Consider the following 23,888-nt stretch of genomic DNA (forward strand, 5'->3'; position numbering starts at 1 on the left):
GTTGAATTAAAAGAAATTGATCATGAAGCAAAGGTATTCAATTATATATATATATATATATATATATATATATATATATATATATATATATATATATATATATATATATATATATATATATATATATATATATATATATATATATATATATATATATATTTTAAAAAGACAAAAACAAATAAAAAATATTAGAATTAAAATAAAAAACAAAATACATATTTAAACAAAAAAATATAATACATTTTATAATTTTTATTTATTTTAAAATCCTCAACTATTTATTTTATTTTTCTTTTATACATCTAGTAATTTATGATCTCATTAAAAAAAACTCATTTGATTGATAAAATAGACAAAATAATATATTTAATATAATTTAAAGAATTGAATGTGTAACATCGTCGTTAAGCCAAGAAAAGTGTTAAAGTTCATCTTCACCGGTGCAAAGCAACACTGCACACTCTTTTTCTACATTTATTATTCTCCGTTCAGTTTCTAGGGTTTTACGTTAGGGTTTCACTCTGTTAGCCAAACTGGATAGGCACAGAGGAAACCGCTACGGCGATAACAACAACAACAACGATGATTACTCTTACAACAATAATCGTCCTTCAAGGGCTTCCCGTTTCTCCGATTCTCCGATGAACTACAACCGTCGAAGTCCCGGCGGTTTTCGTTCCGTCCCCGCCCCTCCCCAGCGTTGGTCTCCGGGTAGGGTTGGGGCATTCCGTCCACCGGGTGCTGGAGAGGGGTTCAGGCCGGTGGGAGGTGAAGGTGCTGGGGATTTTGGATTTAATAATCACCAGCAGTTGCCGATGTCTGGGCAGAAACGAGGGTTTCCTTTCTCTGGACGTGGAGCTTTGCCGGGTGAGTTTGTTATTGAATCTGTTTTTTGATGCGAATTTTGAATTTAAGGGCTTTTTGTTTTAAATGTAGTTCAACTTCAATTGCTGTTACTGCTATAGAGAATTTTGGATAGGGTGTTTGAATTGGCTTTTGCTATAAGGGTTGCATGGGCATGAGCTCGTTTTATCTAGGTTTAGGGATTGCATTGCTGATGTTGCCATGTGTGTGTTTTGGAGAGGGGAATTGGAATGAGCTCATTCTATCTAGGTTTAGGGATTGCATTGCTGCTGTTGCCATGCGAGTCTTTTGGGGAGGGGAAGTGGCATGAGCTCGTTCTATCTAGGTTTAGGGATTGCGTTGCTGCTGTTGCCATGCGAGTGTTTTGGGGAGGGGGAATTGGCATGAGCTTGTTCTATCTTAGGTTTATGGATTGCATTGCTGGTGTTGCCATGTGTGTGTTTTGGGAGGGGGGAATTATCTTTTTCCATGGGTTGTGTGCTATGTAAGAAGCATAAACTCCGACTCGGACACCGGGAGACGACACAGAAACTCCGACACCGATAATATAAAAAAGTTAGGACACCGACACTACTACATATATCATAGTATATTTATTACCTTCATTTATCCATCTATTAATTAAAATATTCTAATCAAAATTAACGTCTTCAATTTTTCATTGATAACATTGGTTCAATACATGTTTAATCCTTTTAAGAAGTTTATGTGATTTGTCTAAAAAAAATGTATAAGGTGTGTAAAGCAAATTAGAGAAATAATTTTTTGTGTGTGTTCTTCAATGAGAATAATTTTGTTACACTTTCGATGTAAAGGATTTTACTCAATCAATCACAAATCATCCTTTATATGGCAGGGTATATATGATGAAAGTCAAATACTTGTAGTGATCCAACAACTATGATTGATCGACAATATAAATAATGTTTACACTGTTGGTGCATATGAATTAAATCCTTTTATAGTATGACTTGTTTTATTTTATTTGTGTTGCATTGTACATATTTAGACGCAGAGTCTAGCAATAGTAGCGAGACAGTACTAACTGTTGGGAAACATATTAATTTACGTCTGTCAGTAAACTTAGTAACAGAAGCTAAACTATATATGTGAATTAGTATTCTCTCGCAAATGTTTATGATTTTTGTTATAATTTACTCCCCTAAATATATGGTATTTATCTGTGCGTTAATCTGAGCTATGAAGTGGAAACTAGTGGGATACGACTTGATATATCTGAAATGAATGATACATTTGTTCCTTTCAGATCATTTTGATGGTGGAAATTTTGCCAAACTTTTTGTTGGGTCTGTTCCTCGAACAGCAACTGAGGAAGATGTAAGTCGTCTCACTTTTTTTATGTTCTTTTCTTGATTGCCCAATGATCCCATGTTTTCTATAACATCAAAGGATATTAGCCTTAGTCTAATATTTGACGAGTAATTGTTTTCTTGTAACAATTATTTGATTTGAGCTAGATTCGTCCTTTATTTGAGGAACATGGGAATGTGATTGAGGTCGCCCTGATCAAAGATAGAAAGACAGGACAGCATCAAGGTATTTTTGATTCTTATATTCTAAGACTATTGTGATTCATGTACGCTTTATTTCAGGTCTTTTGAGAGGCTGATAGGGAAGACTATAAGCTCGTTTTCATCTCAGTTTGATTTTAAAACAAGTTCGGACATGTTGGTTATGGTTCCACATTTTTTCCTCGTCTTGTTATACATGAAGGAGCCAAGACATGTGCACCTGTAAGCTGCTCTTTGTATAGCAGATGGGATCTTGGAGGACCTAAAGATCCTGCTCTTGCAATTGTAGCTGCACAAGTGGGGGCAATGTCCAAAATTTGGTTGTAGTAGGAATGCTGGTTGCCTTAGTTGTAGATTGTTTTGCCAAAAAATTTAGAAGTCAGTAATTGTACAAAGGAAACAAACAAAATCCTGGGTTGTTACTTTTGAATGGTGTTAATCTCAATTTATTTCAGAAGGTTCAGTATTTCTCATATTTTGGTGAATGTTAGCATTTATTGAATGGCTTGGTGAATGTTAGCATTTATTGATTGGCTTGAGATGTCATATATCAGTGGTTGGGGACTAAAAGTTGGGAAATCAATGATTTATGTGTTTGTTGGAATTCATACTTCGTTAGCTACCGTATGAATGGATGCTTTGTTGGCGATGTGGTTGATGGTTGTGTGTTTGTGATTCTTTATGTTAAATTTAGGCAACTAGTTCTAGTTTTAACGTTATGTGTAAGTGGTGGATATAGTTTCCTCTATTAAGGGGTTTCAGAATAGTGTGTTTGGAACGATGATTTTACTTCTTCGTGGTTATAGGTCTGTGATTAAATATAATGATGCAGCCCATATAGAAATTATTTTAGAAGTTACGTGATTTAAAAATTCTAATTGCACCGGTTTGGGAAACCAAGTTGTGTGTATATCAAATGTCAATGCGTTGTCAGGACAGATACCAGAGCAGAGGTGTTCACATATTTGACTGGATATGCTATCCACTGCTACATTTAGACATTAGTTGTCAAAAAGACCATAGTTGAAAGTTGGATACTCCATGGCACTGAAATTTTGCCAAGTGTTGTTCTTTTGCCTTTGTTTGTTTATTGTAAAGTTAGACTTAGTTGTACTTTATCACAATAATTTGTTAAGAGCTTGTATGTATCCAGTTGAGTCAGAAAGGCCATCTGGCATTTATATTCTGTTGGTGTTTATTCATATGAATGCATATTCAATGCTAGAATTCATCTACAGATTCTGTTGATTGTAAATATCTTAGCACACCGGTAGATAATTCTGGTCCAGTTATGTGGGCATTTGCAATTTGGTGGTATTAGTTAAGCCTTTATTTTTTTGATGCTTTAATTCATCTTCAGATTATATTGATTGTTAATATCTTAGCACACTGGTGAGTGTTTCTGGTGCTGTTTTGTGGACCTAGGCAATTTATTGGTTTTAGTTAAGCCTTTACCTAAGGCAAGTTTTTGTATAATCTGTTTTGGTAAGTGTAACCCACGGAGGATACAACATCAATTCTGAATTTCTGATAGTTGATGCAAAACAGAAGGAGTTTATTTTCTTAACAAAGATTATGAACTAGTGAGTTATTTGTATTGCAACTGTGGCTGTGTTGTGGCTTGTAAGCTTCACCATTAATGCAGATTAATCAGTGTGATCTTGGTTATTGATAGTGATTTTCTACATGTCATTGCTGTTTCGTTTTTGTTACTGAGTTGTACTAGTATACTACATAATTCATTATATGAAAAGATCTTAATGTATCCTTTTAATTTGTTCTTTTATGTGCTGCTCTGAATGTTTGGAATTTTGCCTCCTCCCTTATGATGAGATTACTTTGTTTTTTCTATATTCTGTTCCTGCGGGATCTTCCGGTCCATCCAAATTTGATACTTTGGGTACATTTTGGTGTTTTAATACACAATGATTTGGTTGCAATTTTAACCCTTCACGTATTCTACTATTCTCTGCCTTCTATTTTACGCGGAAAATATCATCTAATTTGTTTGACGATGCATAAATCTACAAAATTGACCTATTGTATGTGTTTGTTAGCAGCTAAATATTTTTAAGCAAAAGAAGTTTTTAAAGTTAGACTTCTTGCTTTATTGTTTTTCTGCCCAATGACTATCTCTTGGCCGTGGTTGGGGAGAGGATATTATTTAGTAGAACTGGCATAAAACACCCTTTATTGTGCAGGTTGTTGTTTTATAAAATATGCTACTTCAGAGGAAGCTGATCAGGCAATTAGAGCATTGCACAATCAATATACTCTGCCCGGAGTAAGTGTAGTGCTTCTGAATCCTAAGTGAATAGTAAGTAGGGAAGGCAACTTATGATTAGTAATTTTCTGACACATAATATTATCATATAGGGTCTTGGTCCCATCCAAGTGCGGTATGCTGATGGCGAACGGGAACGCCTTGGTAACTATTCTTTTTCTCCTGACATTATTAGTCTGTGAAATTCTAACTGCCACATGTTTAGTATAGTGTACATGGACTAAATGATAAAAAATGTTCCCAAATCAGAATAATATTTACATCTATAAATTAAGGTGCAACTAGACTTATCTGGCATTGCATTACTGGCAATCTTGTGTATTATGAGGGGTTTTGGAACCTAATGCAATGTTTGAGACATCTTTTTGAAATAAGACATCTCATCTTGTCTATTATTTTTATCAATAGAACATTGGGTATATTGTCTCTTTTTTAATATTTATTTGTATATGGTCTAAGCCTTTTGTCTATTGTAGTAGTCAACTTATTATTTCATCCAAATATATTTAAAACTGTGTGAAATTGATATTTCTGTTAGAACAACTTTTGGTCTATAGGGGAAAAAAGGGTTAACAATAGTACCTTCATCTGAACATGCTTTGAGGCTTATTATTGTAGAAATTGGTTAGTTATAGTCTAAATAGTGGAATAATTTGCACTTGGGCGTTGTTTTGTTTTTCTAAATGCATCATTATTCCAAATCGTTCAACTGTCCAGACTGACTGTTCCGTGTTGCTGCAATTTTTTTTATATATTATAGGTGCAGTTGAGTACAAACTATTTGTGGGCTCTCTGAATAAACAGGCTCTCGTAGAGGAAGTTGAGGAAGTATGTTGCTTGCACCCGTCAAACTTTACACATTAGAGACTGTTTGTGTTTTCTTGCAAATGGGAATGGTAACATGGCAAATTTTGTCCTTGTGACCTATTGAACTGTTACCTTCCCTTCCTCCAAAATGTTTAGTTTTACTTTAAGAACGTGTCATGCATGCTTAGTGTTCTTGTGAACATGGAAGTGATTGATTGTTCTCTTGCATCAGGTTTTCTCAAAATATGGGCGGGTTGAAGATGTTTATCTTATGCGTGATGACAAGAAGCAGAGTCGTGGTATGTTTTCTTCATATACGTGATAAAACTTGGTTCTGGGGTGGGACTGTGGGAGTTAGAATAGATACTTTGTTATTCTCAGGTTAGAGGTTGTTCTCTGTAATGTATGAAACAACTGATGCATTTTTATTTTAAAAAAAACTGTTGCATTCAATACTTTTCCTAAACCTTTGCCTACGATGTTTGGAGTCATTTAATCTTTATTCCTGCTCCCTGTATGTGTGGTTGTATTTGACGGCAGTACCAAATAGATAATATTTTCCTTATTTTTGTCTGAAGGATGTGGTTTTGTCAAATATTCTCACAGAGATATGGCACTGGCAGCTATCAATGGACTTAATGGGATATATACAATGAGAGTAAGATTTTTCTTCTTCTTCTTTTATCAGCTCTCCATATAAAACTTTATGTTTATCATGTATGTCTTTGCCTAGGGTTGTGATCAACCGCTAATTGTTCGGTTTGCTGATCCTAAGAGACCACGCCAAGGAGATTCCAGGTTTGTTTTCTAGCATCAGTTGATGATTCTTAAGCATAAAATCCCGTCATATAATCAAGTAATGGCCCAAAGATCAGATCCATGGACTTTTTTCACTTGATCCAGAAATTGATTTGTGTTTAGTCTTATGAATATAGGGATCATGCCTAAGCCAGAGTGTTCTTCAATACTTGGCAACTTTAGCAATATACTCTACCATATTAACTTTAGCAATATGTTTTTGGCGTCCAGTATTTGACTCAAATGCATCAATGAGTAGTTTTTGAACTAATTGTTTGGTTTCCAGGGGTCCTGCTCTTGGAGCTGCAGGATTTGGTCCTAGATTGGATGCACCTGGCACTAGGTATTCTCCTACCAGCTTTACTACTATTTTTGTGTGTGCAAAGGACCATCTTTATCTGTGTTTTGAATAGTTAATCTTTTATATTCTTGTCTTGTTACTCAGTGCAAAGCTTTATTTTCGTAATTACTGTTTGCAGATTTCCATCAAATAATTCTGATCCTATGGGTGATCGTATGCCTCCCCCTAATGCTTGGCGTCCAACCCGTCCACCAAATACTGGTACATCCTTCAATGCTGGTTTTCACGGCATGGGGCCTCCATTGATGCCAAGATCTGGCGACATGACATTGCCTCTAAGTGCAGTAAGTATATATTCAAGGATATTGGAAGATATTTCCCCAAGCCTAATGATAATATTTTTCTTTAAAAGCTGCAAACCAACTGAAATGCTTTTCCCTATTTATTTTATTCCGAAATGTTGCACTTTTCAATTTTAATTGCGGCCTTGGTTGTACATTCACAATGGGTTTGTTGCTAGTACTCCCAGCAGACTTATCTTGAAGTTTGGCTTAGTATATCATTAGCAATATTACTTTTTGTTGTCAATTCTTATCATGATAAAAAAGTTTTGGGTCTATTATTAATTACATTTATGATGCCTTCTGGATTTTGTTGCCAAGTGATTGACTGTCTTTATCAACTATTAAACTGCACTATCGCAAAACGGAAGCTGCATCGTCTCATCACTCTTTTTAGTCAAATGAATGGAACAAACTCATTTAGTAGCTGTTTCTGCAAGGTTCTGTATTAGTATTTGAAAGGAATAGGTTTCTTGGGACCCTTCCTTGCCGCTAACAGTTATTGGTTAATATGCATAGATATGCCCCACTTGTGTGCACACACGTGTGCCCCATGTTGATTTTGTAATTATCTGTGAATATTTAAATTTTACAATTTGAATTAAAGTGGACAAGGAACAAAATGTTGACCCCTAATTATGCTCGTTAGATGCAATTTTGTTTATTCTGTTGCTCCCCATTTTAAATTTATTTATTCTTCCATTATTTTGATCTTCACAAATCGGTTGCTTACACTATGCTTAAATCAATATAGAGTGGTCCTATGACTGGCATAGGAGCCTCCATAGATGTCCGTTTTCAAGCTCCATCTCCGTCAGCAATGCCACAACAGGTATTTTGAGATTATCAGTATACATGTGATCTGAGAGATTAATGGATAACTAGGCTTCACAACCTTTTTGCTAGCTCGACTCAGTAGTAAATTTATATTGTTTTCAGAATTTCAATCAGCCTCGACCGCAAATTCCACCGGTCAATCAACCAATGCCTCCACCACAGAAACCTATTCAATCATCTCAGGAGTTTCCGCCTTCACACCAGTTATATCCTCAAGCTCCGAGGCCCTATCCACAAACATCGACACTTCCATCCCTCAGGCAACATGGTCAGCCACAACCTCTGTCTGCTGGTCCGCAGGGACTGGGCATTAATGCACAGTTTTCAGTTCCTCAACCTCAAGCTCAGCAGAGTGTTTTGTCTGCTACGTTTCCTCAGACCTCCCTTGATACTAGCGTCCAATCTAACTCAGCATTGACTACCCCAAGTAGACAGCAAATTCCTCCCTCTATGCAGCAGCAGCAGCAGCCCCTTCAACCTCTTCAATCACTTCAGCAATCCCCTTCTCAGTTAGCCCAGTTGGCGTCACAGCAAACACAGACTTTACAAGCAAGCTTTCATTCATCTCAGCAGGCCTTCTCCCAGCTTCAACAACAATTACAGATGATCCAGCCATCCAGTCAAGCATTGACATTGCAGCATCATTCAGAAGCTACTAAAACACAGGTATTTTTGGTTAAAATCTCTGCCTTAAATTTCTTTAACCTGGATTCTCATTTGGTCAACATCTCACCAGGTATTAGATTTCACAGGTTGTACATCGGTTTTATTGCCAAATGTTTTTTGGTTAGACTGATCTGTAGTTTATTTTGAATCAGTTATACTGCAAAAAGTTTCTTAATAGTTGCATTCTTCACATGTGTTGTACTCTTTGAAATGATTTTTCTCTTGGAGGACTTTGATTGATCGGTGTCTTACCTTATTGTATGTAGATATCTGATCTGTTTGAAGTAATTGATTAATTTCTAGTGTTGTTAAGTTATATTATAATTTAGGCCAGAAACATCCTCGGGGTCCTTTAAGTTTTTCCATTTGTCACAAACCAGTGTTTTAAGTTTTTTTTGTTACAAATTGGTCATTTAAATCATAAAATCCCAAATAGAAGGTGCTTATGTGATTAGCAATTCCTTTTTTTAATTTAGTTATTCTTAGTAATAAAAATCCCAAATAAAAAACATTAGGGTTCTTCATCATCTTTGTCAACCTTCAAGATCTTCATCAAATTAAGAATAAAAATCCCTAATTCCTTAATCATCAGTCATCATCTTCATTTATATCATCAAAAAAGAAACCTCTAAAATCTCAAATTAAAATTCTTTAGAGTTCTTTAAAGAACAAAAATTACAACCCAAAAATTGAGTTTGAACAAAAAGGAAATTCTGGATTTGTTAATTTGTTAGGGGTAACAGTGCAAGTGTTTATTGATTTAAAAGACCAATTCGATGCAAAAAACTGTTACAAACTTATAGCTCTAGAGTGTGTTTAGCCAGTTATTCACGTGTTAAGGTTTTTTTTTTTTTTTTTAAATTCTTGCAGTCTCAATGGGGCGGGCCTGTATCACATGCAGCTACAGGCACTCATGTGGCTGCACCTGCTGCAGCTGCTCCTTCATCAACAGCTGCTACTTCTTCTGTACAAGCATTAAGCCAGAATACAACTGTTGCAAAATGTAATTGGACAGAGCATCTTTCTCCCGAGGGCTTCAAATACTACTACAATAGTGTGACTGGGGAAAGTCGGGTAAGAATTTACTTGAGTTGCCGTTAAGTTATGTAAGTTATTTTATATTATATTTGTGGAACTAATTTTTGCTGAATTGAACCTATAGTGGGAGAAACCCGAAGAGTTGACATTGTTTGAACAGCAAAAGCAACAGCACAGCCAGTCTGTTCAGCAGTCTCAAATTCGGTCACAGTCTTCAATACCACCCACCCAACAAATTGTACAAAACCAACAGGTTCAGCCACAAAGTCATTTCCGAGAACAAGCTCTCCACCATCAACAAATACAGCAACCTTCCTCTGTAAGCATCTCTGATATTCCTTCATTTGGCATTGAAAGGTGATTACGGCACTGATTTTGCTTTTCCAATTCTAGTTCCAGGCATTTGGAGTTACAGGTCATCAAAATGTTCAGGTAATGCTATATCTTTGTCAACATTTGTTTAATAACAATAGAAGGGATGTCTGATATACCTCACAGTCTATACATGTAGCCACTGTTCTTCTCTGACCTGTTAATTTTAAATGGCTTCTATTTGGTGTATAATTGAAAGTTGTTTGGCTTTTTAGGAACCTGGTTATAAACAGTTACAGACATCATTTGTTTCTGCTGGTGCTCCTGGACGATATTCACAGGTATAATGTTTACCCTTTTCACCTTCCTTTTATTTTATGATGCCTTTTTGTCAAATCATAATTCCTTAATCCATTTCAGGGTATTAATACTACGCAAGAGGTGATGTGGAAAAACAGACCTGCAGGTTCCAGTCCTTGCACAAACTCATCTACCCACAGTTTGAACACATGCACACATAAAAACACATACTAAATGGGCGTTAGTTTTTTAACGTCATCTTACTAAATCATTTTGTTGTCATTTGAAAGGGGGGCGAATATTGTTCATTAAGTGGGAATGTGGGGTTATGAGTGTTTGCATTTTTATCATTTCCAAGAGTTTGGTAGGGACAACAATAGTATGCTATCATGTGCCTTTAGGGCGCATATTATCACTTTCCCTTTTTATTTATAATATCAATGTTGACGTATCTTGTATCTTTTTAACCCCAGGAGTTTGAATTTCTACGAGTTAAGGCATGAGGCAAGGCATGAGGCGGCATATATGGATGATGCAGCTTTTAAATGGCTGTGTAAGAGAATCTCAAATCTGTTGCTTAAAGAAGGTAGAGGACCACCCACCTTACCTTCATTTTGACCCAAAGTGACATGTAAACTGTATATTATTCATAAATTTCTACGGTCCTAGTAGTTGAGATTTCACTATCACCGCCTGGGTTCTGCAGTGAGGGCTGTGAAGGAAATGCTCTACCCAGATCCTCGTGTAACATAGGCTTTGCGTTATTAATAAATATTAACTTAAGCCATTAATTTAGAGACAATCTATAAAGTTCATATGGTCCATATGTTCATAATGGCTCTTGCCTTTGATTATAACGATCTACTCAAACCTTGATTCAAGTAATCATTAATTAATTACTACTACCTTTTCATCTTGCACACTTGGCATAATTTTTTCTAATGATTAAATAGCACACGGTCGTTTACATAGGGAATTATCACTTTATTAAATTAGTTAATAGTCCGGCAGTCCCGGCGAATCTGTCCGTTACTCTGCGCATCCGATCCCAAGCTTCCCATTCTTATCATAGAAATCTTGAAGTCTTCAAAGAAAGCATACGGGTTCTCTACGTAGGTTTCAACAATCTCCCGTGTCTGATCATTCCCACTCACTAGAGTCTGGTCTGATGGAAGAAGTCCTTCCCCAGAGAGAAGATTAACATAATATTGGTTATCAAATGTAGCTGGTGTGGTCAGGTCCAGATGTGCAATTTGGTTGCTATTACCTTGTCCTGAGCACAACTGTTGCAACGATGCGACAAATTCCATATCAACATATGGACCATCTGAGATGCTGTTGCTTTGTAAGCGAGAACTAAATGTCGAGCACCGGGCTTTTCCTATTGTGTGCGCACCTGAAAATAAGAATCAATGCAAATCTTGATTTTCAATAACTTGGATTATATGTGCATATGTTAACATGGAAACAAATAGCAATCTATTAGCTGCTTAACCTGAGAGTGCAACCATGTCTTGAAGTGTAAGGCCAACGTTTTCAAACTTGGACACAAGTACATCAACGGTTGAGTTTGGGCCTGGAATGTTATTATTTGCACCTACCTTGCTAGCGGTTATACTATCCTTTCTTCCCATTTGCACCTCCCAAGTTGGTCCTCCCGACTATAATAGCACAGTAGTTCATCATGCATGATTTTAGTCAGAATAATCAAATAGAATGAAAAAGGATTGTAATCCAAAGGAGCAATGACAAACCAGAAGAACCGAATCTCTAGCAGCAGTTGCTAGTATGTCAGCACAAGAAACAGTTTGTGGACAAACTAGTTCTAGTTCAGATTTGATTTCATTGATCACTTCAAATCCTCTAAGTGAATTCAAGTTTGGAGCTGCAGTTTTCTCACCAACAAAGTCTTGTGTGTCATCCAGCAACACTGAAGCATCACAACCCTGAAAAAACTAAAATTATATTGACACAATTCATGAAAATTAAAAAAAAACAGTATGTGGCGGTAAAGAAAGAAAGACTTGCATTGACAAAGCAATCATGGAAATGAAGCCTTAGCAACGAAGCTGCCATTCTTGGGTCACTAGAGACAGCTTGTTCAACCCAAGAAAAGATTATGGCCTCTGCTTGAGGGCAAGAATATTGGTATATGTTAGTCTCTAATGGACATCCAGTATTAATATCACCACCATAAGCTTCATTCACTGTGGTTGCAAACACTGAAGTGAGGTTGAGTATCATTACACACAATAATGTTACCAACTGCATGGCCATGTTTTGGGACATTAATGTTAAGGGATGTTTGTTGAATTGGCATGCTATGCACTGTTCTATATATAGCATAGGAAGTTAGTGGTACATTGTTTAGTGATAAAAAGAGGCTAACTGACTCATGGAAGAAAAATTGATGAAGTGAAATGGTAAAAAGACATAGTCAAGGTTAAGAAGTGGTTGTAGGAAGTAGTTTGTGATGACCACCAAATGCCATGTGCCTTTGCGTTCCTTTTTCATCAGCTATATCTTGGTATCAAAGTATCAGTGTTTAGCTACAAGTACATGAAGACTATGTCCAAAATTTTGAAAAGCAAATATCTACTACTGCCTCTAAATTGTTGGCAAGATTACGTTAGTTGAATTGAAACTTTTTCTTGGACGGGTTCCTTGAACTTCCGGAGTGTTAAATTAAAATAGATCATGAATATCACCTTTAGAATCAATTTCTATTAAAAATATCAATGAAGGAAATTCACGGTTATCCATATTGCATCCAACTTTAGATAAATTGATAGGCGAACCAGACATAAAATTTACGTGCATTTTATTTGGGCAACTATTATCATATTCTCTTTCATCTTCTTTTTATTCAAGTTATGGCAACATTGATCTTCAATACAAGATATCACAAACAAAATGTACTTCACAAGTTATGGATGTCGATGCCTAGTATTTAGCTTCAGATAAATGTCTTAACAAGATAGTTTACTTTTAAAATTATATTTGACCATATAATTGTCACTACAAAAGACCCAACTTGAGTTGCTAAACGCCCCTCACCTAATTGAGCCATTGGTTTGTCACTAAGTAAACATAAAACATGCATCAACTTGCAATGTCATCACATACTTGCATTTATACAATTGAGAAAGGAGATAAACGAGTATGAACTGTTTAAGTCTACTTAAAAAAAAATAGAGTGGAGATGACAGACGTTTGAAACCTTGGCTCTACTCGCTAAAACATGTTAAACATTCGGACCTGACATTTTAGGCTATTTCTTCACCCTTAAAATGCATTGTAAGGGAATTTCTTAATGCACCCTAGACTTCTCTAGCGTCTTGCGTGATAATACATTAATGGCCACAGGTTTTAGAGATGCATCTCTGGACGCACCAAATGTATATTGATGAGTGTTTTGTTTCAAAGATGTCTATTCGTAAATCTTTTGGAGATGTACTTTCAAAGTGTTATGAAGCAAAAACAACTTATTATAAATCTTAATCTTCATGGTTCCATCTACCATAACTTGTATTATTCATACAATCAAGGTATCCAACGAAGACACATTCAAGGTACCAAAACTTGATATGCACAAAAATAGATACTCTACAAACCTTCAAAGTTGTTTATTCTTTCAGTTTCTCCCTCTAAATATTCATAGATGTCTTGAAGTCTTTTCTTATTGGTAATGATTAAGTAAGCTATAATACTCTCAACTTCTCCCTAGAAAAAATTAGTTGGTCAAGCAATAATAAGTTCGCTGGTAGTTTTTTCAAGGGAGTAGGTACTGAATCGAGTATATGTCTCAATGTTGATGATGTTTGGAATGGGAATGAATGCCAAGGTCGTAAAAGTAAGATACTTGGTGGTGAATAACCCTTCCTCATATAATATTTATCGATTAAACGACCTTCAATGACTAGGGAGTCGTTATCTCAACCTTCAACCTAAGATTGTAACACCCTTGGACAAATGACAAGTAGGTGATTATGAAGTAGCAAGAAAGTATTATCGGGATATATTAAGGCTAAAATAAGAGGGGAGACGACTCCGTCGCACAATACCCACATGACTAACTATGTTGATTTAGACATTTGAATTGATTATTTGAAAGACAGGTTTACATCAATGAAAGAATTAAAAAGCGATAAATATAGGTACTCAAAATCATAAAACTGCCCATATAAGGCCGTCATTGACTAAAGAGGAAGATAATGACATTATCCAACTACTTTATAAGAATATAGACCAATTCGCATGTGCACCCGTCCAATATGTCCTAAATAGATCCTGATATAGTATGTTATCTTCTCAAAATCAAGCACGAGTTTAAGCACGTCACCCAGAGGAAGTGTTGTAACACCCTTCTAAAACCCCACGGAATAATAAATAAAATTCAGAGTATAACATGAAAAGGGTATTACAACTTCAAAATATTTAAAACATTAAGCCATGTCATGCCTTATGAGGAACTTCAAAACACATTATTCAGTAATCATGTTAACACAGCGGAAAATACTTCAAAACTGAATAACATAAAACATCGGTATTCAACATCAAGAATTTACCGATTTAAAACAAACAAAACATCATTCTAACATAAGAAATAATCCCTCAAACAATACTAAAATAAACGTCCCCCAGTGTTACAAGACCAGAGCATGACCCGACACAACCGACTAAACGAAGTAACTCTACGAGTTATCCTCACCAAGCACAAGCCGCTACTCCTTAATCTGAAAAATGTCAACAGTAAGGGTGAGACATATCACAATTAAACTATATTATAAGTTCATAACGACAAAACATCATAAGCAGATTATTCGCCCAACTGCAACATATTTAGATTATTATTAGATTATCCATCAATAGTTACGAAAAATACAACCGATTACATCACCATAACATAACACTGGAAATCTTCCAATCATGTTATAACAACACAAATACACATGCAACGACTTTATGCATACAATTATTATTCACCCGATCATCATATGTATTTCAGATACACAACAGTTAATCAAACACACAACCATTCATATCAAACACATATAAATTATAACATTGGACAACTTCCATTCATGTTATAATTATACACAACAACCTAATGCAATGCAACTAAATGCACGTGGTACCAAACATGGGATAACCCATCTCACCGATCCACCACCATAAAGATTCGGCTACTTCTCTCACTAATTCCACACAATGGGAATTAGCTACCGCTGTCCCACCACCATAAGGGATACAGCCCACAACATGATTATGAAATACATGCATCAACCATAACATGCACATCATCAACATCCACCAACGATTCATAATCATTCATCCATAACACACAAAGCATACTCATATCCCAATCATTGGATATTCACCACAACATAATACATTTAACACAGAAACATATTATCACCACAGCAATCACATAGCCTCTATCAATCACAAATGACATATTGCATACAAGACAATCAATGTCATCCTCAACAACCACCAAAAACAACATCTACATTTTATAACTTAAGCCTCATGTATACATACAATTACCAAAAACATATGCAATTAAGAATTATCTATGCGATTCTGATATTTACGCACATCACCATAATTTAACATATTGAATTATCCACCATTTGTACAATATGCATTTATCACATAATAATCACAACAATGCATAGAATTTACCATTCATCAATTCCATGTATCACAATTAGCACATAGTCCACAACACCAATACATATTGTTCTTAAATAACATTATTCCATGACATACACATATACAATAACATGTCATTTTCACAACCACATAATAATTAAATCATCTAGTGCTAATCAATTTACTTTCATCAAAAAGAGCATTTTGTTAGCTTCGTAACGCTTCGAACGGCACCCAAAACGGACTTACGGATCAACAGTTATGAATTTTTAAAGTTTTGAAAAAAATGCCAACACAGCGATGTAACGGGTTACATCATTCATGTAACCGATTACATCAGTTCCAGTAGTGAAAATACCCCATTTTTCTTCGATGTAATCGGTTACCTCAACCATGTAACCGGTTACATCACCCCAAAATTCCCAAAACGTTGCGTTTTTCATCATTTTTCACATAGGTAACCGGTTACCTCAACCATGTAACCGGTTACATCACTGAAGAAGTGTTAAAATCTATATTTTTCTTCTGTTATGGGATTCATCCTTCAAACCCCCAAAAACCCATCTTTTACACACAAGAAAATCATTATAAGTCCTAATTCTTCAAGTTCAATACCAGCATTATATAATTACTTAAATACACACATCAATACTATCCATTGTACATAAATCATACATCATTCACGTCATCACAAATACATCCAATTTGCCCTATAGATTCCAAAACCCCAAAATCTAACACACATCCAATTGAGATACAAAACCTACATAATCAATCCTATCATCATTAAACTGATAATATAGGCTAAATGGATTAGTCACCCCTTACCTTAGCCAAGAACCTTGAATTCTTCTCTTCCTCCTCTTCTCCCCTTTCACGTTCCTTCTCTTTTCCTCTTTTGCTTCTCCTTTTTTCCTTATTTTCACAATTTCTCTATTTTATAAAAAAATAGGATAATTAGTTAGTAAGGCCTCTCCATTGGCACCTCCCCTTTTACTAACTACGTCACGGCCCAATAACAATAATTCCCATAATTCTTCCAAAAATTCAATTTTTAATTACTAAATAATTAAATAATTTCCAAATAATTAATTTAACTTAATAAAATTAATTTATGAAATTACGGGGTGTTACAACTCTCCCCCACTAAAAGAGTTTTCGTCCTCGAAAACACACTTAAAGTGAAAAGTTCCGGATAGAGTCCTTCATCTGACTCTCCAGTTCCCATGTAACATTTCCATCAGTTGATCCTCTAAAATCCATCTGACATAACCAACAGGAAGCACATCTCATGCATTCAATCTCAGCTCTTACGTCGCATTTGACTACCCAAAGGTGTACTACTCGTTATACCTCCAAAAGGTTAACAACAATAGAACATTGAGGTACAACCCATACAATACGCCCAATAACTGAATAATATAATTACTCAACCATGGTATGATCACATTGATCAACACTGCAGTAATGCATTCCATCTACCAACATACCAACCTTAGACATACTTTTTCATTTGAACGATGAAATAATACTTACACTTTTCACCAACTGCTTCTTTCAAGAAAACTCAATAATCGTATTCTTCATACTATTGGATTTCAATTATCTGACTCCTCTCAAGTCACACCAGTAATTATCTAACACGTTACACTCCACTTTTGCTGCACTATTCTGATTCTTCATTACAACCATCATTACCAATTAGATTTTTGAGTTATACCCAACTCTGGCCCTCTTTACTCATTCGTTCAAAAATCATTCTTTACCATCCATGGTACTAATCCACCACTCGTCAATACTTACTCGCACTCAAAAACAAATTCCTAATTTACTTCATCTATTAAACATTTCAACCATCGGAATGAGTGCACATGAGTAGTTATAATCACACTCATCAGCCTCAATATACCATTGCTTACATAATAGCTCAAACTGAATCCCACTCTTTAAGAATTAATCAACTTCGTCCTTCATGGAGTATAATTCCTCATTATATCTAGAATCTACAATATCACCTTAACAACGACACAAAATTATTATAGCATCGTATAGTATCAACTCATTGTCTTAACTTTGCTAAATACATACTCGTTAACTACGTACAACCACAATAACACGTTCGTCATCTCGGAAATTATTCAAAAGAGTTCTAATTCTTCGATACGACATCATTACCTCCACGAGATTCTAAATCCAACATATAAATCAATACATATTCTCTATGTAGGCTTCCGACATATTAATTCCTCACTTCCCACGAGTAGTACTCATAACACTACTCCACATCACACTTTTGTTGTGCGACTCTGATTACTCGTCTTAAGTCATTTGCCCATCATATTGCACTCTTTCATATTCACTTCTTCATAAGTTCACACAACATGGTGAGTGATTATTCTCACGGCTTAGTATTCATCGCTTTCTAAACCATTAAGGTAACAAAACAAGTCCATCCCATCTATATGATTCCGCCTACTATCAACAAGATATTAAGGGTGATCAAGTCCTCAATTTGTCAATAGACAGCCGACAACCATATGTAAGCATAAACCGTCGTTACTACATAATAGTGTCCTTTTCGAGTTTGCACTCAAACTCATTAACATCGTCATAGTTCAATAATTCACTTTGAGTCTTTACAACTCGCACACTTCCCTCTTATTGGATCTTGTCGATGAGACACCAACGTCCAAACATTTCACACAATCCGCTTCATAGTCACTTAGCATCACATACTTGTTAAGTACTTCCAAACTTCATAATCACTAATATACTCGTACATTACTATTCATCTCGTTCCAAATCAAAATCCTCATCTTAGCAAAAGACCGCGACAACATTCATAACTCGTGGTTTTACTCTAAATTCCATGAAATCTTTAGCGTCCAAGTATCATTCCACTCGAAATCTCCACAAAGTCTTCCTCACATCAATAGGTGTCAGAAATTCTCTACAATTCTTCTTTTATACATGTCGTTGCTTTGGCATCATAAATACGACTTCAACCGTTCTAAAGTTTATTTCACCTTTACTACTCCTTCACTCCTCACTAGAATCCATCGACACTCAAATCATCTTTATGACCGAACATCTCATCAACTTATTCATCAACAACATGTTCTACTCGGCTCTGTTTCAAACAATCGCGGTAGTAGGCATTCCTATTCAACAATCTTCACGCTTCCTTAACCAACTTTGGAATTGTGAGATTTTGGATCGAACTCTAGTATGGCCGAAGGGTAGCTTCTTGGTTCGACAGGGTTAAGCATGAAGTCGAAGGTTGTTCACATGCTTGTGTCAAAGATGCTAGGGTTGTTAGCATGTTAAATTAGGTTTTAGTGTTTAAACCCTAATTTGTTAAGTTAGCTTGTTTATTAAGTTGACTTGTGTAATGGGCCTTGTGGAAAAAGCCCATTAGTTAGTATGTTAGGTTTTATTATAAATAGCATACTAGTCTCTCATCATTGCTAAGCTGCAAATCCTAATTTAGGGTGAGAGAGGTTATTTGTTATTCTTGTAAACTTGTAATCTTGTTTTAAGAGAAAGTAAAAGAATAGCAGTTATAACCAATTCTTGTGTTCTTATTCTCTTCCCTAATTCCCTATTATACTTTGTTATTGGTATCGTTTTTCACAACAAATTGGTGCGGTGAGCGTGGAGAAGATGCCGTCAACAAAGTATGAGATTGAAAAGTTCACCGGAGTGAATGATTTCGGTCTGTGGCGCTTGAAGATGAAAGCCCTACTGGTTCAGCAGGGTTGTTTGGAAGCGTTGAAGGGAGAGGCAGCCATGAATGCTGCATTAACGGCAGCGGAGAAGACGACTATGATTGAGAAGGCACACAGCGCAATTTTGTTGAGCCTTGGTGATAAGGTTCTCAGGCAGGTATCAAAGGAGACGACGGCATCAGGGTTATGGGTGAAACTTGAAAGTTTGTATATGACCAAATCGCTGGTAAATCGACTCTACCTGAAGCAAGCTTTGTATTCATTCAAGATGATTGAAGACAAAGTATTGGCTGAGCAGTTGGATATGTTCAACAAGCTGATTCTTGATCTTGAAAATATTGATGTGAAGATCGATGATGAAGATCAAGCGCTGTTACTATTGTGTTCTTTGCCTCGATCACATGCTCACTTCAAAGAAACTCTCTTGTATGGAAGGGAGTCCCTGACGTTTGAAGAAGTTCAATCAGCCTTGTACTCTAAGGACTTGAATGAACGAAAGGAGCATAAACCCTCGACTGTTGGCGAAGGTTTGGCCGTTAAAGGAAAACTCTTACGAAAGGATGGTAAGTTCGACAAGAAGAAAGGCAAAATCCAGTCGAAGTCTTACAGTGGCGAAGCATCTGGCATTCGATGCTATCATTGTAAAAAGGAGGGTCACACAAGAAAGGTGTGCCCTGAACGCTTGAAATATCATGGAGGTAAGGATAATGGCAACGCTGCCATTGTTCAAGATGATTTCGAATCATCTGATGTTCTTGTGGTTTCAAGCAGTGACTCTAAGAAGGAGTGGATTATGGATTCAGGTTGCACTTGGCACATGACTCCAAACAAAGACTTGTTCGAGGAATTATGTGATCAAGATGGTGGATCCGTATTGCTGGGAAACAACAAGACTTGCAAGATTGCAGGTATTGGATCTATTAGATTCAAGCTCCATGATGAGTCAATAAGGTTGTTGACTGAAGTCAGGTTTGTTCCTGATTTGAAGAGAAATCTGCTTTCTCTTGGTGAATTCGACAAGAAAGGATATGTTTTCCAAGGAGAGAAAAGTATCCTAAGAGTCATGAAGGGTTCGAAGGAAGTCTTGAGAGGCGTGAAAAAACAAGGCTTGTATACCCTTGAGGCTGAAGTTGTAAGTGGTTCGACAAATGTTGTATCCACGAAACCTTTGTCGAAGACAGAAATCTGGCACATGAGATTGGGCCATGTCAGTGAAAGGGGTCTGGTCGAATTAGGGAAACAAAATCTGCTTGGTGGAGACAAAGTCGAAAAGCTGAAGTTTTGTGAACCCTGTGTACTTGGAAAATCTTGCAGAGTGAAGTTCAACAAAGGCAAACAAAGAACACATGGATCCCTTGATTACATCCATGCTGATCTTTGGGGGCCTGCAAGGTGTCCATCACATTCAGGAGCAAGGTATTTTCTATCCATAGTAGATGATTATTCCAGAAAATTATGGGTATTCATCCAGAAGACTAAGGATGAAACTTTTGAGAATTTCAAAAGTTGGAAGACTCTGGTTGAAAATCAGACTGGCAGAAAGGTCAAGAGGTTGAGAACCGACAATGGCCTTGAATTTTGCAATGAGGCATTCGACAGTTTTTGTGCTGCCTCTGGTATTGCAAGGCATAGAACTACTGCAGGTACTCCACAGCAAAATGGTTTGGCTGAAAGGTTTAATCGAACTATTTTGGAGAGAGTCAGATGCATGTTGACTAGTGCGGGGTTAACAAAGGTGTTCTGGGCTGAGGCTGTTTCGACAGCAACATATCTGATAAACAGATGTCCTTCGACAGCGTTAGATATGAAGACACCTGAAGAAGTTTGGTCGGGACATCCACCAGATCTCGACAAACTGAGAGTATTTGGCTGCGTAGCCTATGCTCACATTAGGCAAGACAAGGTCGAACCTAGAGCTCTGAAATGCATGTTCATGGGATACCCTGAAGGAGTCAAAGCTTATAGGCTATGGTGCCTAGAGCCAGGTCACAGGAGGTGTATCACCAGTCGAGATGTAGTTTTCAATGAAGCTGAAATGGCTTTTAAGAAAACTGATGATGTTGGTCGAAGTACAGAAACATCTGACGAAGAGCTGGAACAGGTAGAGATTCCTGTTGAGGTGGAGCATGTTGATGCTGAATTGCATGTCCCTGATGAAGTCGAAGAAGAAGCAGAAGATGCTGAGGAAGCTGAGGAAACTGACGATGACTACCTATTGTCGAGAGATAGGTCGAGAAGAGTCATCAAACCACCTCAGAGACTTGGGTATGCAGATCTTATAGCTTATGCATTAATCTCTGCCAGTGAGGTTCTTGATGATGAACCTAGAGATTATAAGGAAGTTATGAGGAGTCAAAATAAGACTGAATGGCTGAAGGCCATGGATGATGAGATGAAATCTCTTCATGATAATCACACTTGGGAACTGATCAAGAAACCTGCTGGGGCAAGGTTAGTCAGCTGTAAATGGATTTTTAAAGTTAAGGAAGAAATTGAAGGAGTGACGTCGAAAAGATATAAGGCAAGGTTAGTCGCAAGGGGTTTCACTCAGAAAGAAGGTGTCGACTTCAATGATGTGTTTTCTCCTGTTGTGAAGCATAGGTCCATTCGAATGTTGCTTGCCATGGTGGCACAGTTCGATCTTGAACTGGAACAAATGGATGTGAAGACTGCGTTCTTGTATGGTGATTTAGATGAAACGATCCTGATGAGGCAACCTGAAGGGTATGTCGAAAAGGGGAAGGAAGATTATGTGTGCAAGTTAAAGAGATCTTTGTATGGGCTGAAACAATCTCCTCGACAGTGGAATAGGAGATTCGACAAGTTCATGGCACGCATAAGTTTCATTAGAAGTCAGTTCGACCACTGTGTTTACTTCAGATTTCGACCTGGTAATTCATTTGTTATTTTGTTGCTTTATGTGGATGATATTCTCATAGCAAGCAACAGTGTCGAAGATGTGATGAGGGTGAAGGCTGAACTCAATAAGGAGTTCGATATGAAGGATTTGGGAGCTGCTTCCAGAATTCTTGGAATTGACATTCGAAGAGATAGAAAGAAGTCGAAGTTATGCCTATCTCAAGAGGCATATCTACGGAAGATTCTTGAAAAGTTTGGTATGTCGAATTCGAAGCCAGTTGTGACTCCAACAAACCCTCAATTCAAGCTGAGTATTGATCAGTGTCCCAGTACTGATGTGGAAAGAGCCTATATGAATAGCATCCCATATGCTAATATAGTTGGTTCTTTGATGTATGCTATGGTTTGTACTAGACCCGACATAGCATACGCAGTAAGTCTTGTAAGCAGGTACATGGCGAATCCTGGAAAGGCTCACTGGCAAGCATTGAAGTGGATTTTAAGGTACATAAATGGGTCTCTGAATAGAGTCCTAATTTATGGTGGAGCCTTGGGTGAAGATGGTAAAGCAGTAATCGAAGGATATGTCGACTCTGATTATGCAGGTTGTATGGATTCCAGGAAATCTATTTCTGGATATGTTTTCACTATGTTTGGCACAACAATTAGTTGGAAAGCAACACTTCAGAAGGTTGTTGCTCTATCAACCACTGAAGCGGAGTACATTGCATTAACTGAAGCTGTGAAAGAAGCATTGTGGCTTGAAGGTTTTGCGAAGGAGCTGAAACTTCAAGGTCGAGGTATCACTGTTAAATGTGATAGTCAAAGTGCAATACACATGTCGAAGAATTCAGCCTATCATGAGCGAACTAAGCACATTGATGTGAGGCTGCATTTCGTCAGAGGAGTAATCGAGCGTGGAGAAGTCCAAGTGCTGAAGGTTTCGACTGAAGACAATGCTGCTGATATGATCACCAAGACATTGCCGAGTTGCAAGTTTTTCCACTGTATGCAGTTGATAAAGCTGCATGAAGAAAGCTAGTCTGTTCCTTGACGTTGTAGAGTTAGGTCCAAGGTGGAGATTTGTGAGATTTTGGATCGAACTCTAGTATGGCCGAAGGGTAGCTTCTTGGTTCGACAGGGTTAAGCATGAAGTCGAAGGTTGTTCACATGCTTGTGTCGAAGATGCTAGGGTTGTTATCATGTTAAATTAGGTTTTAGTGTTTAAACCCTAATTTGTTAAGTTAGCTTGTTTATTAAGTTGACTTGTGTAATGGGCCTTGTGGAAAAAGCCCATTAGTTAGTATGTTAGGTTTTATTATAAATAGCATACTAGTCTCTCATCATTGCTAAGCTGCAAATCCTAATTTAGGGTGAGAGAGGTTATTTGTTATTCTTGTAAACTTGTAATCTTGTTTTAAGAGAAAGTAAAAGAATAGCAGTTATAACCAATTCTTGTGTTCTTATTCTCTTCCCTAATTCCCTATTATACTTTGTTATTGGTATCGTTTTTCACAACAGGAACATCTACTCAAAGGATCATCTCTATTGTATTTATAACTC

General features: G+C 36.8%; 2 protein-coding genes across 3 annotated transcripts; one reads left to right on the plus strand and one right to left on the minus strand.

Annotated features, from left to right (window-relative positions):
• Positions 1 to 385: 385 nt before the first annotated feature.
• On the plus strand, positions 386 to 10,902 carry LOC131630740 (flowering time control protein FCA). 2 transcript variants are annotated; one of them, XM_058901494.1, is made up of 19 exons: positions 386 to 867; positions 2,132 to 2,202; positions 2,343 to 2,421; positions 4,598 to 4,680; positions 4,773 to 4,824; positions 5,441 to 5,508; positions 5,720 to 5,786; positions 6,066 to 6,145; positions 6,221 to 6,285; positions 6,572 to 6,628; positions 6,765 to 6,930; positions 7,682 to 7,759; positions 7,867 to 8,430; positions 9,301 to 9,504; positions 9,593 to 9,787; positions 9,868 to 9,900; positions 10,056 to 10,121; positions 10,201 to 10,246; positions 10,554 to 10,902. In XM_058901494.1, the coding sequence occupies exons 1-19, from the start codon at positions 642 to 644 to the stop codon at positions 10,559 to 10,561; spliced, it is 2,208 nt and encodes a 735-aa protein (XP_058757477.1). In that variant the 5' UTR covers positions 386 to 641; the 3' UTR covers positions 10,562 to 10,902. The 2 variants fall into 2 exon arrangements, with proteins under 2 accessions (XP_058757477.1, XP_058757474.1); XM_058901491.1 differs by having other exon boundaries at positions 388 to 867; positions 9,862 to 9,900.
• Positions 10,903 to 11,070: 168 nt separating this feature from the next.
• LOC131630752 (peroxidase 40) lies at positions 11,071 to 12,541 on the minus strand. Its single transcript, XM_058901504.1, has 4 exons — positions 12,109 to 12,541; positions 11,835 to 12,026; positions 11,576 to 11,741; positions 11,071 to 11,476 (listed from the first exon to the last, which is right to left on the minus strand). The coding sequence occupies exons 1-4, from the start codon at positions 12,424 to 12,426 to the stop codon at positions 11,073 to 11,075; spliced, it is 1,080 nt and encodes a 359-aa protein (XP_058757487.1). The 5' UTR covers positions 12,427 to 12,541; the 3' UTR covers positions 11,071 to 11,072.
• Between the last annotated feature and the right edge of the window lie 11,347 nt (positions 12,542 to 23,888).

This window comes from Vicia villosa, linkage group LG1 (genome assembly GCF_029867415.1).
Source record: "Vicia villosa cultivar HV-30 ecotype Madison, WI linkage group LG1, Vvil1.0, whole genome shotgun sequence".
NCBI classification, from domain to species: Eukaryota; Viridiplantae; Streptophyta; class Magnoliopsida; order Fabales; family Fabaceae; genus Vicia; species Vicia villosa.